The 16,266-nt window shown below is 41.4% G+C and overlaps 2 protein-coding genes across 2 annotated transcripts; one reads left to right on the top strand and one right to left on the bottom strand.

Moving 5' to 3' along the window:
* Nucleotides 1-1,937: 1,937 nt before the first annotated feature.
* LOC140301747 (saccharopine dehydrogenase-like oxidoreductase) lies at nt 1,938-11,410 on the bottom strand. The gene is made up of 12 exons (XM_072380350.1): nt 11,007-11,410; nt 8,133-8,245; nt 6,529-6,609; nt 5,542-5,671; nt 5,347-5,396; nt 5,009-5,139; nt 3,308-3,425; nt 2,910-3,029; nt 2,764-2,820; nt 2,556-2,667; nt 2,384-2,465; nt 1,938-2,175 (listed from the first exon to the last, which is right to left on the bottom strand). Exons 1-12 carry the CDS (start codon nt 11,203-11,205, stop codon nt 2,085-2,087), a joined length of 1,284 nt encoding a protein of 427 aa, XP_072236451.1. The 5' UTR covers nt 11,206-11,410; the 3' UTR covers nt 1,938-2,084.
* A 124-nt stretch (nt 11,411-11,534) lies between these two features.
* tfb2m (transcription factor B2, mitochondrial) lies at nt 11,535-16,095 on the top strand. The gene is made up of 10 exons (XM_072380349.1): nt 11,535-11,743; nt 12,304-12,668; nt 12,879-13,068; nt 13,205-13,296; nt 13,427-13,580; nt 13,820-13,968; nt 14,210-14,299; nt 14,522-14,581; nt 14,657-14,805; nt 15,029-16,095. The coding sequence occupies exons 2-10, from the start codon at nt 12,387-12,389 to the stop codon at nt 15,216-15,218; spliced, it is 1,356 nt and encodes a 451-aa protein (XP_072236450.1). The 5' UTR covers nt 11,535-11,743; nt 12,304-12,386; the 3' UTR covers nt 15,219-16,095.
* Nucleotides 16,096-16,266: the final 171 nt, after the last annotated feature.

The raw sequence follows: 16,266 nt of genomic DNA, 5'->3' as shown, positions 1-16,266 counted from the left end.
CCTTAAAGTTGGCAAGAAAATCAAGTTTAAAGTATTTTAAGCATGGAAACCAACTCAGCATGTCATGTGTGTGCAGTAATCTCTTTAAAAACAACTCTCAAACCCCGCTCCTCTGTCGCAAGCCTTCATGGTCGTGTTTAAAGCCGTGTACGAGCGCCGTGTTGAGCAATTATTCCTAAACAGCAAAGTTCTGAAGCGGCACACAAAAAGCGTCGATTTTCTTCATTTTTCAGCCTCATGTTGGCAGTCGAACTGTCGTGTTGTAGCTTTGTAACCACCGTCATTATCACGCCCAAATGACGATAAATACGAGGTCAAGGTTTAGAACTGCTGTCATGAGAGATGCAAGTTAATTTATCACACATTGGCTTAAATGATCAATACCGTGGAGTAAATTAGGTTTCTGCCCTTGTTGTGCCTTAGGTCTTCAAGGGAATTTGCTGGAGTACTTTTCAGCTGGGCGGGAATAGATATTAAAAGCTCAAAGAGCATCACTCCCCCCCGTGAAGATGATTTAGATCACATGCAAACCCTGTGATCATGACAACCTACCTCAGGGGAGTGCTCAGCTGGTGAAGTGGACACCTTCCAACTGGAAGGTTAGGTTTCCAGTGTGTATGCTGTCCCGGACATGCTTATCTGTGTGTAAATGTAGAGAAAAAGCAACGTATACTGTACAGAGAGGGCACATTCCTAATGACTTGTTATATGATATATGTATGAATAAGTGAATGGAAACCTAGCCAAGGTTAAAAAGGTGTTTCTCTCAGTGTGGACCCTTTAACCGGTCACTAAAATTTGGGAGTAAAATAACCAGCGCATTCAAAGTCCTTAAATAACTAATGGTGTGTCGGAAGGATGAGACTTCTGATCTTTTGCAGAGTTGGTTTTATTTATGAGGCCCACAAACAGCAAAGCATACAAAAGCAAAACACACCTCGAACCGTGCACACGACGCTCAAACGGGAAAACCGGTCAGCACTCAAATCCACACTTTAGACGTGAAACTATTCTGGTCTTTTTTTTTTTTTTTTTTTTTTTTCAGATTCTAAAAAAAATGCGTCACCCACTCACTAAACAGCAGAGAGGATCCGTTTAGATTCGTAGGGCGACCCATGCAGTTTGGTGCACAGGCAACAACGAGCACTTTTGACAGGATCAGAAGCAAATGTTTGGGTGACAAACATTCAGTAAACAGCAACAAGCATTAATGAAAGAAACCGACTTTGAACGGTCTGAACAATCCCGATTTTTGAAGCATGTACACACAGAAACGTCTGTTTTCTAATGATGGCTTCTCTCCACTGAGCCAAAACAAAAAAAGGTCCATCTTGGTGTCAGAGCTACTCTGCGATGTCCTCGTACACCATAAATGCTCACAGTCTGAGCGACAACTGCTAATTGGAGGGGATGCGAGGTTTGTGGGTCGTTTCTAGATGTTAACACCGGTTTAAGGAAATCCCAAAAATATTCCAACGCAGATGTTACACAAATATTAGATAAACTGTTGTCAGAAGTTGTTAAATGTATTAGTAAAGGATCGGGTCGTATATTCCTGTACAATGTGTAACAAACCGATTTTTGGTCTTATGACAATATGTTAATGAATTCCTTCTTTTCCTTCATCTCATAGCCTGCTGAGAGTGAACTGATGAGGCGTTTTCTCTCCAGTGACACGTAATACGAGTAGTGAATTATTTTCTCTTAAATCAGTGTTCAAAGACATCACTCGAACCGAACTCTGTCCAAAATTTTTTGCTCATTAGCAACAATCATATTACTGGAGCACCGTGCTAAGCCCATTACCACACAACAGTTCTTTTCCTTTCCTTCAGGAGGAAACGCTGCCGCAGTTGTGCTTGGCTTTTAAAAGCAGAATGTTGATGGTGCATTCAAGTCGAGGGGAGTCTGGAAAGTTTCTGACTGCGTCAAAAAAGGAAAAGACGTGAAAGCACCACCGAATAACTATTTTTGGACTTCAACATGGCTGAAAAGCTCTCCCCTAACTTCCGTGCGGTTACTATACATATTAATAGGTGCCAACAAAAAAAACCTGGAATATGGCAAGAAGGAGGGGGCCGCCTTTAGATGACAGAGAACTGGATGCCATGTTTGTTGAGACGGTCGATGAGCGTGCTTCTTGCAAAAGCAGCTCCAGGAGTGTAAACCCCTCCCCTGGAAGACGAAGAACCAAAAATCCAAAATTATTTCCACAGACATGTCTCAGATATTTCATTAAATGATATAAATGGACGACATTTCTATAAAAATATGGACATTGTTCTATGACTTGTGTCTTAGCTGATATTAAACTGAAATGAAGGTTAAAAAAAAAAACAGTTGGTCAAAGATGTTTTCTTCTGCTGTTTTGATTAGAACTCACTTTTTGGGCAAGGCTGCAGGTTCGTTGAGGATTGTTAGAGCGGCCTGCACCATGACGATGGGTGTGGCCACATACCCGCTCTCTGAGGATCAAGACAAACAATTAAAAGAACTTTAATAACTTTGAAAATCACAGTAAGACACCAAAACTGGTGTTTTCAATTTCCAGCTACCTGGTCCCTGAACCAGCGTCCGGATCTTGGCATTGGGTTTGCCCTGAGGGGGTTCCTGATCCTCGGAGTAGCCCTCTCCGTGGAAGGAAAACTGGAAGGATGAACCCTCCATCTAATAGAAAAACGGACAAAATAGAAAGCATCGTAATGTAAGTAAGTGTTGTTTTAAACGTGAGGAGTCTTTTGTTTTGGGCTTCCATTACTTCACCTGCTTTCTGGTTGGTCCAGCCTTTGAGAACATTCCAAAGGAGAAGAACTCTGGATACTGAACACACATAAATGAGCACTTGAAACTTTTCACACAGGATTTGTGTATACTATAATGACAAATGTTCAATAATGTGACTCGTTTACCTTAATCAGCAGGTTGCGTCCAAAACTGAACTTGACAAGGAACCAGAACATCATACCAGCAAACATCAACTTGATGATGTTCCCCACACCTCCGATTCCAGCATATGCTCCATACTGGACCTGGATGGGATGATAAAAGGCAGTAATATATGGGGCTGCGTTCTTGTTACCGATATCTTAATCTGAGAAGAAGAAGACGATTAAAGTGAATTGTGTTTACTGCAGGGTCGACTACTGGGCTAATTAATTAATCATTTAAACCTTTCCTCATACGGAGGAGTGGAATTATTCATTTTGTCAACTCAAAGCCATTTCCACATTGCTCTGGTCAATACTAAAATGCCGTCCAGAGGATCACTGGAATGCCTTTTCTCATGGGGAGTGAGTCCGACACTGACCGGTGAGGCTTGATGTTCCTCCATCAGGAAGCGCTGCGTTCTCTTCACAACAGAGGGATCAGAACCCATGAAGGGTAACGCATACTGCTGGATCTCATTGCTGAAGAACAGCGTTCCCCTAGACGACAAACAAACAAACAAAAAAGAATAAAGAAAACCACTAAATCACCCAACGCGTCATCCATAAGGACAGTAAGTGTGAAAAATGAAAAAAAAAAAAAATCCTTTAAAGTTCATGCTGCTAGATAATTGTAAGTTGTGCAGTATGATAAGTTAATGCACACCTGCTGTTTATATCAGGGCAGCTGCACATAAAGCTCCTAAAATTTCATTAAGAAGTGCATTTAGCTTTGACGCCGCCCCAAAGTAACATGATAATCACACAAGTCAAAGACCAAATCTAAGTGCATTTTCTGATATTTAGGACTAATTAATACTCCGCGTGTGTGAGATCAGATGTCAGCAGTAGGCTGTAGAATGGATTTACTGACAGTTAGAGACAAGATATAAAAACACACATGACCCATTCTGATTCACCAGAGGACTGCCTGGTCAAGTTGTTGAGATATTTAAGGTAGGCTAATCCTTAAGCTAAGACCGAGTTCTGGTCAAAATGGCAGATTTTTAGTTAAGAAGTGGTGCCGCGGGGGTCAACAAATCCACATCAAATTGCTGGTTATGAGTTCAGCCAAAGTTACCACGGTGATCACGTCAAGTTAAAAGAAGCCGAGACTCAAAACTCCAGCTCAACATATCATGCAGAGCCACTCATCTTGCTTCATTGTCTGAAATGTTCCTTTCAGCACTGAGCCCACTTTGCAGCCATGCAGCCCAGAATGAAGCAAGCTGCATTGTACCATCTTCTGACACCTTTCTTGCACAGCCAAGATTTTAAATGGTTTCTTTTATTGTTATTCTTCTGCTGGTACAATTTTTATAGGTTCATGCTAAATGTCACACAGCCAGCGCAACTGTCAATATCATTATTCTTTTCAGTCACCATACACCCCATCAGTGGCAGCGAGGCAAAATACCCGCTTATGTAAACAAATGCTAATCCTACGGCAGAGTGTGGCTTTAATGGCCTTTTGCTGTGAACCACGTAGTCTTTACAGTGCACAGATGATGACAAGGAACACTGATGGAGACAAGCGACACTGGAAATGAGTCATCTGGGGTTTTTTTCCTTAGATATGAACACATTTACTTCAAATTTTTTAATCCACAGTTACTGGCACAACAACCATCTATTGCTGTCTGTTGTTTTCCTGTGTGGTTCTCATGTTATTTGGCCGGCCCCTCAGCCCACTTGCATCAAGGCAGGCGACCAACATCTCGTTTTTCCCTTCCCGTTGTCACTAATTTCTTACATAAATGGAATTTTGGGTTTCTCTCTAAAACATTGTAAGGAATTAACCTTACACTGAAATGTGCCCTGAGGTGACAATGTTTTAATTTGGCACTACATAAACAAAATTAACCGACTGAACGGATGCCTAAACAAACAAGTACAGATACAACCTCTTAGAATGACCCTCTGCTTTGTGCATGGGTCGTTCACTTCCCCATTGATTCTCTGTCAGGTCTGTGGTTGTAGCGCCACTCTCACAGACTGGGAACTGCTTGATAACTGGATGGCCTTTGACTGAGAGCAGCAATTATAAGTGGCCGCGTCTGCACAGTGGAGTTATTACAGCGCACCTGCGTTTCAGCTTTGAGCCGACAGTAGGGAGAGGTTTGTGATTAAACTTCCTCCGAAGACTCTGGAGCTTGTGGCCGTCAGCAAAACCGTAGACGGCCGACTGCCACGTGCCATCATGGATACATCCACCCTGTCAGGCACACAAACAAAGAAAATATGGAGATCATAAGCTATGTGAAAGGACAAAGGAGTCATATTTGTGCCACGAAGATGAATGCGTCAACATGAATATTAGAATTAACTGCAATTTGTCTGAGAAATGCACGGGATCAGGAATCTACAACAAGCTGCTCCAGTTTATGCACTTAATGAGTAATGAAATGTGATAGTGACATACATCAGGTCCTGAGCTGACAGTCAGGAAGCTCTCCACAGCAGTTAGTGTACCTGCGAAAGAACATATACACCAGGTTTTAGCAGCCTGTAAGCATGACAAGCAAGAAATGATTCAGAGTGAGACTCAGTTTCAATTCTATTGTGTTTGAGTGTGCGTACTGAAAGTGTATATATGAGCAGGTTGATATATGCATACCCTTGAACTGGTCCCTGGTGTAGAGTACTCCCATGTCTGCAGGAATGGAGTCAAAGCCGCAGCTCCCAATGATGTATACACATTTCTCAGCTGCCTGGCTGTTGTAGTTCAGCTGCATGCCCTCCAGAAACTGGACACAGTCACACATACAAGTGTATAAATCCACGAGTAAAACACATTTAGGGCCCCAATTGTTAAATATTGAAGAATTATTTAAACTGTGTGCAGTTTTTTATTTTTGGTATCAACAGTAAGAATAAGATTTTTATGAAGATAATAAAGTGAACTACTAAGAAACCATGTGCAGACTGGAGGAAACACACTAAGACTGAAGTGTGTCTGAAAACAAAGAAAGCAGGATGGAGTGGTATAGAGAGAATAGCTTAAGTAAAACTGTAACTGAAACTGTAAAAAAGGTGCTGAAGGAGGTTGTGATATTTTGTGTTGGTCTTAGGGATCCTTTTAGAAGACTAAAAAGGAGTCTTGAACTTCAAATCAGGCTGTTCTTGTGACATGTACACAAACCAGCATCTAACAGCAAGAGAACAGCTGCTGTCGTGCAGCCAAGTTTGAGATAAATTTGTCTAACGGGCAACAGCATGAAACTCAGCACGTCTCCAATTTAATCCAAACAAACAGTTTCAAAGATGAATGTCAGGACATCTGCAGGACAACACACACACACACACACACACACACACACAATGTTCACAGTCAGCACACAGGTTTTACTTATCAATTTAATTCAAAGCTTGTTTTTCTTATGTTTGTGGTGATTCTCCACTGGCATAATGCATTCCCTCTCCCCATACACCAACCATCACAGCTGAATGTCTTACCCTAACCTTTGTGGCCTAGCATTTGGTCCCAACAAAACATGCTGTACCCCACAAGTATAGTGCGACCGATCCTCGCTTCTAGACCTTATGAATGTCGAAAAACAAGCACACACACACACACACATTACAGTGTAGAAACTATACATACCTGTGGCTCTCCACAGATGTCGATATGGTGGGCTCCATTCTCCACGCAGGCTTTGACCACTGGCTCACCAAAGAATCTGTACTATAAACACAGAGATGCATGAACAAATTAATGCGGATCCTTCGATATTCTTTAACTTTTATCCCTTTGATGCCACTTTGGCTAATGGCCAATTTCCCCATGTGCCCCTGTGTGCGTCTGACATCAACTGCATCTGCTCCATCACGCATCAAATTGCAAACCAGTCATGATCACTTACCAGCATCTGTACTGTCTGTATCCATTCAGATCCTAGAGGCCAGGTCTCACTGGAAAGCCTATAAAAACTTCTTTACATTACAGTTGGGATTGTATATGCTCAGCTAGTCTCAAAAGCGCCTAGGTGCTCTGCAAACGCTCCTAAGTTAAATCTTTCTGCATCTTTTTGTTATGGTAAATATATTATAATAGTATATAAAAGCAACTGGATTACCAGTACAGCTGCTGTCATTCACATATATTCCAGCTTCTTCTCTCAGATGACTACACTAGCATCAGAAATTGTGACTGAAAATCAGCACATTATAAGTGTGTGTCAACTTGCTAATAGCATATCGCGTTTGTTGCTCTGCTCTGATAAAATCCCGGTTCTATAACGACCGTGTCCAACGGAAATAGTACCGTACATGTACGATGATCTTCTACAGAAGATAAAAGGTAGAAGCGTCACAATCTCCTTTAATGTTGTGTCGCGCAGTTCACAGCGTCATGGCAACAGACATACTTCTGTTGACAGCTCGATTCCTCTCCCACATATACTGTTACAAGCTTGGTGGTCCAATCAAATGTGCGTGTGACAGTGCCGACTGACACCAAAACCAACTTTAATCTGTTAAATTCCTTCTGAAATGGAAAATGTCCTTAAGATTCCGAATTCTTTAATGAAGGCTGAATATTAGCCACATTCAGACATTTGATTCGCATGAGTTGGCTTTCCGTTTGTACCCCTTTCACATAATCCCTTTAGGATTTTCTGCAAAAGTTTGAGTCAAGTTGTACTTCGAGTTGTACTAAACTCGCAGAGCAACTTACATTCTTACAAACAGACACTCCTAATTCCTCTGAACCTAAGACACACATGCGAGTTCTTTCTCAGTGTAGCAATAACAGAACTGCAGTAGTTATGCTCATTAGAGAAAATGTGTCCCCTTGGATTTTATCCCTGCACCTCAGTTTGTGGTCATCACTAATGGGGTAGAACTTGGTTTGAACCACAAACCTGCACAAAACTGTTGCTGTAAAGCAAATCTCAGTACGGACCTTATCACAATACGTCTTATTGTGTGATGTCAGTAGCTTTCATTGTGTAAATGAAGGCTGGTCTGTGTGTGTGTGTGTGTCTGTGTGTGTGTGAGTGTGTGTATTTGAGAGGACGAAGGGACTGAAAAAGATGGAGATAGGCTGATAAGCGACACCAATGCCAAAGAGAGATGCCAACATGCCAATGTTGTGAGACAATGTAGATGAAAGACTGGCATCTCTCTGTGCTGTAAAATGTAGCAAGTTCTGTGTGACAATGACAAGCGAATAGAAGCGCACGCATTTCTGTGGAGTCGTCTACTTACAGGCCCGACGCAGTTGAGAACAATCACAGCCTGTTTGCACATGGCTGCAAGGGAGTCTGCTTCTCCTACATCAGCAACAATCACATCCACCTCTGTCCTCAGCTCAGGCTTACCTACAAGTAAACACACAATGCTGGAAATCAAATTCTCAAAAATCCATATTTATGGCTGACGCTACCATTTCAGAGTTCCACTACACAATCATTGTGCTTAATAGAATTCACTGAAATCATATTGTTCGAATAGCTAAAACAAAAGAATAAAAAGTGAAACAGTTGGTGAATGAATTACAACAAATATTGTTAGTTTAACAGAAACTGTGTATGTAAACCTTTGATTTATATCAGTGATACACGCTGCAGTAAATTGCTACCAGTTGGATTTTTCAAACGTCAAATATGACACATTAAACACGTAATGTAAGCAAAGCAGCCATTTCATTTTCTTCCTTTTTTTCTGCTTTTCCTAGTCATGTAACTTATTTGATTAGGTTTACAACAAATGTTTCAAACAAGGCAGTAAGGCAGCCCTGTTCTTCATAACTAACACTGAGCATTTCACAACACCGCTGACAAACAAGCATCACTCGGTGAAGTGATGTCAGAGCTTGTTTCTGAGTTCAGAAGGAAAATACTGTTGAATTTCTGGAAGATCTTTTCTGTCGACGGTGCTGCGGTCGCAGGAAAGACAGACTGAGGCTGACGCACACTGATTAGTCTGGTGAATAAATGTATTCTGTCAGTTTATTCATATACAATATTATCTCATAAGAGAACCCTTTTTTTTTTTTTATTATTTTTATTTTTTTTTAACAGTGAAAATTTCATTCTTTTGTAATCCTCAACATTCTGACAGTTTACTGAATTTCTTAATAGATTTCAGTAATTGTAACAGAGTACAGTTACATGCATTTTGCAATTTCATTACATAATCCTATGGACATTGTTACTCCCCGACACTGATCGTGACACATTTTTGTTCACAGGACTAAAAATATCCATTATTCCATAATAAATTTAAATGAATTTGAATAGTTCGGGAAGTGAGCAACAAGTAGCATAATGTGTACATCAAATGATCAGAAAACCAGAATACTGATGCTGCAGTGGAAATGCAGGAGAAAAGATGGAGGTTGCTCTATTCGACACAGAACGATTACTCTTTTTTCTTACAGTTATACAAAACAGTAATACAGTCACATCTGCAGGCCTGTAGACTAAAACATAGTAACATACATATAGCTGATGTATTTTTGTGGGGCACCTAGAAAGTGAGACGCTGTTGTCACAGGGTTTGGAATCCCAATCAATGGATAGGTAAGCACACAAGGTGACTACATTAGCACACAAGTTTGAACACAGGCACACTCCAGTGTGTGCTTCATCAGTGTGAAAATGAGTACTTTGTAAATGAGGGAAGGTTGAGACAAAACAGGTTACAAGAAAGCAGATAATAAGTGGGCTGAATGAAGTGTCTTGGAAAAGGTCTCGTAAGACCTTGAGGAAGACCTTGCAAAAACAATACAAGTTATTTCAGATATGTCCCTAAAATGGCTTGATGTGGGAGGCAAAGGACACATTTTTGTTTCAACAAGATAATGTCTGTCTTCGGCGCTCAATGTGCAGCTGGACTAATAGATTTGTCAAGTTGTGCATGCTGCTACGGATGGGGATTGTACAGTGAGGTGATATGTTCCATCAGCTGTTATACACTCCCTGAAGAGGGGGAGACAGCAGATTACCCTCTAATCCTCTGGAAACTTTGTTACAGTCATAATAAAGGCATAGCAACGCGATCTTGATCTAGTAATGAGCTTGATTTTCCATGTAAAGAGAGTTGGGCACAAGCAAAATGCCAACCTGGAAAATCAGATCCATACGTAATAAATTTATTAAATATATGTGATCTCATCCTGCCTATTAAGTCAACTGAGGAATCAATCAATCACCAGATTCGTTAGTGGAGGCAAAATTAGTGTGACGAGTCGAGCTTCAGCGTTACTGCAGGTCTGAGGGAGGAGCGCAGGGAATAAAACTGTATATTCAGTGTTCAGTAAAAACAGCCAATCCAATGCTAAATTGTTTTAAACCAATAATGTGAGCATATTTGACAAGGGCCCAGATTAAAGCTCAGAAGCAAGGCTATGTGGGAGGATTAAAAACCCAGCAAGGGTGACGAAAGAAAGAAGTGTCGTCACATCTCACCGACAGGGCCACCAAACCTTAGCATGACTAGGAGAGCTAATATGTGTATTAGGATGCTTACTGGTCGCATCCTAACTCAGCAAAGCTGCACTGAAAGGATTTAACAGAAGAATGAACAAACAACATCCAGACCAAAGGACAAAATAGTGTCATCGGCATAGACATGGACATCGCACCCAGTTACAGCAGACACAGTGAAGCCTTTTAAGAAGCAAAGTAGAATCAATCGGAGATTCAGTTTCTATAAGAGAGGCAGCAGTAACAAGGCTATGCTGTACTCATCTCCCCCTCTGACTTGCTTAAAACCGAGCCTTTCTTTGAATGCAACTCTTGATACTGATTATTGCTGTTATGGTAGTAACAACAAATTGTAAACTGTCACTCATTCTTTGTTGCCATGTTTGCTTCGCTGTGCAGTTTTACTTAGGGGTCAAAGTCATGTTCAACTGGTCGCTCAAGCCTATCATACGTTGCTTTATCATTGTGAGTCAAGAGTTAAGCAATGCCCCTTGATCTTGGGAAACACATATGGCATTCGTTGGTCTCTATCCATCTATAATGTCCTCCCTTTCCCTGATCTGGACAATTTCGTTGAAAAGCATCCTTCGCTCTAGCTCTACAATCATTCTGCTTTCAAATGCACAAGTAATGGCACTGATCAAATACATACTGAGGACTCCAGCGGCTTGCTCCAGAACTTTTTCCAGCTTCTGCTTGCTCCTGCCTGCCACGGCCCACTTCAGGTTCCCGTTCGGACCTTCGGACACGGTACGAGCTACTTCCTCCACCACAAACTGTCCCGTGAAGCCAGAGGCTCCGAAGATGACCAGGTGGTAAGGCCTGCTAGAGGATGTCTCAACTCGCGCCATAGTGACTTCAGACAGACAAGAGAAGCTTTTCACCTCTCACCAGGAATCGTCTGACAGACTGACAGAGAGAGCGGAGTGCGTGCGGTTTTGACAGCGCTGCCCTGCCTACTTCCGTAGCAAAATGTATGCTAATGTGTTAGCAGTTTCAGTAGTGATCGCTTTTAGCTGTCGTTACAATGTCATAGAAATAAATTGAGCCGTAATAAATATGAAAAAAAATTTGGGTGCTTTAATCTCTAATAATACACGAACTTTGTCAAGTCGCTTTAGTTATTTTTGTTGATCTTTTTTATGTTTGTCGTACTAGCCATGGGTGCTAGCCCAACGACTTCCTCGAGTTTAACGATTGGTCCTCGCACGTCAATGACGACAATCAGATGCGCCTGCAGCACTACGAGAGTTGCAAAAACATCGCATGGAGGGTAAAGGATGCAGTGAGCTCAATGTCACGGAGTTTTACCGTCCATTGCAGACATAGGCGATAACTTTAACTCATCGATATAGTTAGATTTGAAAATATAGGAGATTCTGCAAAAAGGTATGTTTGTCTTTCTTTGATAAAGATGACTTTGGGTTAACAGTGTAGTCACGTTAAGCTAAGTGCACAGCTAGCGAGAGAGCTAACAGCTTTAACTTTAAACGGTCTATTAACATTCCTATGACTGACAGCATGTCTGGGTTATTTTGTGCCTTATTGGAATGTTATAGCAGGAGTTCATTTTTACCTTAAACTTAGTTTTGAAGTCAGCACATGTTTATTATTAAAATATAGTTACCTTTCCTCGTACCCACGTGCAAACAGAACGGATTGTACACATTTTGTCATACGATCTGTTTATGAGATACGAGTTCGCACTTACCCATGTTTAGTTATCGTGAATTATTTCCACAATAGACATGGCTTCTTTTAAACCATATGATAGACCTTTAAATGCCAATTTAGGTACGACAACAGTGTTTATGAAGGGGTTCAGTCAGCAAAGTTTTCAAAGTATTTTAAAGAACAATAGTACAATTCATATGTGACATTTCAAAATTTGTCATTGTCACACCTAATCATTGGTCGTTCTTGTCCTCTCTGTCTTTTTTTTTTTTTAGGTAGTGACCTCTTAAGGAGGTCGCTGAGCCACCCCCGCCTCCCTACTCTCCTTTTGTTGAGGCTGCATGTCTGCTGGCACACTATGTCCACCCAGGTTTGTCGACTGTTGGAGCTGATTCGGCGCTCCTCTTGCTGCCACACCATAAGAAGTAGATCCTGTTTGCGAAAAGCATTGTTGGCCCCTGTTGGCTCCTCTGGCCTCTTTGCTCCTGGGGTTCCCGTCTTACATAGAAGGGCTTACAGCCTTGATTCTTTGGGTTCTAGTCGGCCCCCACTCGGTCCGAGCTCCCAGCAGCCCCGTTCGGAGAGGACGTCGCCTTCATCACCGCTCGCACACAGGAACCTTTCTGCTGCAGCTGTACAGGTAGATACAGGTGTTTTTTTATGCACCTGTCAAAACAAACTACAAACTATCTGGTGCATGAGGCCAACTATCTGCTGCAGCAAAGCTTAGATTTCCCCTGTTGCTAAAACCTCTCGATGTGTCTAACGTGTTCACAGATAGAGCCCTTAGCTTCTCAAAAATGAACATTATGAAGAAGATTGACAGAGGTGCATACATTTCTTTCCACAGGGCCAGTTTCGTCCTCTATGTCAGTATGACTATTTGGAACTGGGTGAAGTAGAGGAGAATGTGCAGCATGCTCAGGCCTGTAAGAAAATCAGACACTTCATAGTGGATCCAGACCTGGCTAACGTGGTAGCACAGCATTTAGGACCTGATCTGCAGGATGCTAAAACTGTTATCTTTGAATGTAATCCAGGTATGTAATGGTGCATTTACTGTGGGGCATTTATCCAGCTTTGCACTAAGAAACAAAACTTTTTTGATGAAGATGCCATAGCATAGTGCGTATGTTATCCTTGTCAGTGAAATGGTTTGTATGTAATGTATTTTAGGTCCTGGGGTGTTGACAAAAACATTGCTAAATTCTGGAGCTCAGAGAGTCGTGGCCCTTGAGGGTGACAGGTTCTTCCTACCCAAGCTGCAGGTAACGCAAACATTTCGAAGCATCTTTATGTACAGACACAGAGCTTTGACCAGTTCTGTTTTTAACCCAGCCTGTTTTAATTATCGCTTATCAACTAGATAGGAAAATAAATAACTGTTATATTTTGTAGGAGCTGGAGGGACGTCTTGATGGTCAGCTGGAAGTAGTTTACTGTGACTACTTTAAACTCGACCCCATTGGCAGTGGAAATGTGAAACCCCCAACTATGTTTACGGACAAACTGTTCACTGACCTGGGAATATCAGAGGCCAGTTGGACTGATGGTGAGAAAACAGCAGCGCATAAGCTGTAGAAACCACCATGGGGCATGTTGCCTCTTTGACTTTGTATCCTTTATTGAGCTTCTCCGACAGCTAACAAATCCCACCCCCTACTTACAGAATGTATTATTGTTGCTCAGAGCAATGCTATGAATCCTAACCTTCAGCATTCCTAACATATTTCTTTTGTGGAGCCTTTTAAAGTGAGAGTTTTGCTCATGTATCCACGTGTCCGTCTCCAGACATCCCGGTGAAGGTGGTGGGAATCCTGCCGCAGCGTAATGAGCGTGGCATGCTGCTGAAGATGGCTTACGCTTTGTTTGAGCGCCTGTCGGTCTACAGATACGGAAGAATAGAGCTCAACCTCTTCATTAGTGAGAAGGAATACAAGGTAATAAATCGATAGTATTTTAACCTTTTGTGCGTGTTTGTTTCCTTCAGTAAGTACTGACATTTGGTGGTTTTTCTTTGCTGTAACACAACAAGATGCAGTAGAATCATAAATTGATGACCTGTCCTGAATCGTTGTATCTATGCTCCAAAACAACCGATAGTTGATGCTTCGGGAACTCGCATGAATTGCTAATCTGATTATTGTGGAAACATATTTAATGCTGTTCTGTCTCCATCAGAAACTGGTGTCACGTCCTGGTGATATGATGTACTACAGAGCCTTTGGTGTCCTCTGGCAGATGGCTTGTGATATCGAACTACTCCACATGGTACAAGATAAAGAAAAAAAACTGTTTATTCAGGTGTCTTAAAACCAGTTTGGCTGGCATTGTTAGCTGTTTACACTAAACGCATGTTACAGTGTTGGCTGTTATTACTCATCCTTGAAGTGAATGTCTAGAATTTCATCTTCCACGTTTTCTATGTATTTTCCATATAAAGAGGCATTTTGGCCTTAAACGTGTCTTATCTCCTCATCTTTGTTGTTGCAGGAGCCCTGGGAGTCATTTGTGGTGTCTTCAAAACAGAGTGTAACTGCCCCGAGGAGCAAGGTAAGGAAGAACGCAGGGTGTGCAACAGCAATGTAAATTTGTTTGATACAACATCTCCTATCGTCCTCCCCGCAGCTTCCAAATGATCACCTGTGCCTGGTGCGCCTGCGTCCACGGGCTGACCTTTTCTCCGCAGGCCTCACTCCCGCCAATGCTTCCACGCTGCTGATGATGGTCAAACAGTGTTTGGCAAAGAGGAAGACCAAGCTCATCGACAGGCTTAAGTAAGCAGTTTCCTCAAGTCTCAGCTTCCACATTTCCACATGCTACTGACACGCCTCCAGCCCACATGTAGCACAAGTCGCATCAAAACACTGCTCTAAATGAAAGACTTGCACAGCAAATGCACCCATGTTATAGTAAAATGACGTGTGCTTCAGGTGAAAAGTTGTGAGCTTTTCTTTCCTTTTGCTTATTGTGTCTCTGATGTTGTTTATTTTTTTATAGTCTCTGGTCACCTGATAGTGGCAGTAAGCTGTTATCACAGATGGGCTTGCCAGAAGACATACTGACCGGCCACGTATATCCCAATGAGTATCTTCAACTGTTCCAGCTGATGGACAAGAGCCAGGACTTCACACAAAGCTGGCTTTATGAAGAAATCCTGGAAAACACACAGAGGGAGGGCTGGGGCTAAAATATGGACAAAAAAAGGTCAAACATATAGATTTATTGAATGAAAGCATAGCAAGCACATGCGAATGAATAAATTCTATACTTGTGTGTAATATAAAGGAGAATATAATGTGATGTGATGAAACGGTGAAAGAAACAAATAGAGTATAAATGAAATGATAAATACTTTTGTTACTGAAATTATTTATGTGGCAAATACTTTGGGACAAAGGATGAAGTGTTTGAAATGACTGACTTTGTTGTCCTTTACTTGCATTATTGAGATTTCAAAATGAAACCTCACAAGGTTAATTTTGAATGCTCACATAAGTAAATGTAATACACTTTTCATCGAACTGATTGCAGTTTGGAGGAAGGAAAAAAAAAGTCGAAATACCTCGTGGATTCAGCAGCTTGAGCAAATAATGTTCTACACGATACAAGATGTGCATGGGCCACACTCAGGCTACACATCTGCAGAATGTTGTGACGGCATGTAACTTGTGTGAAGTTACTTTCCAAACTAGCAATCTTTTTTTTTATACTATTCCATGTGAGTGCATAAGCTTGTTCAAATATGTGAAATGTGGCACTGAAATGTGTGATCTGTTTATTTCCTTTCACAAACGGATGGTTTTATGAGAAATTTCATATTTGATGTGGGGGAGAAATTAATTTCAGTCCATTTTCAGTAGGTTTTTGCGCTCTCAACACTTTTATTATGATGAGAAGGGTAAATGTGTGACTTTGCCTCTGTGGTGGCACTATCTTTAACCTGGAAATTTTCTGCTTTTTTTTGAGCATCTGTTTTTAAACCGGTATGTCCATTTGCCATGAAAACCCTTGCAAACAATGATATACATGTACAAAAATATGGCTGATTAAATTATTTTACAGTCGAGCACATGTAGTAGATTTGTTATTTGTCTGAAAGCGGGCCTCAGACTATCGTTGTGACCAACGGTCAAGGTTTTTAAGCATCCATCTTATCCATCAGTTGTACCCAGATGAATGTAAGAACTCGAGCTCTTCAGCACAAGGAGGGAAAAACTAAAACATCTGGGTTACAT

The sequence above is a fragment of the Leuresthes tenuis genome, unplaced genomic scaffold (assembly GCF_036924035.1).
Source record: "Leuresthes tenuis unplaced genomic scaffold, fLeuTen1.0.hap1 SCAF_2, whole genome shotgun sequence".
NCBI lineage: Eukaryota > Metazoa > Chordata > Actinopteri > Atheriniformes > Atherinopsidae > Leuresthes > Leuresthes tenuis.
This window is presented reverse-complemented; position numbering and strand designations above follow the sequence as displayed.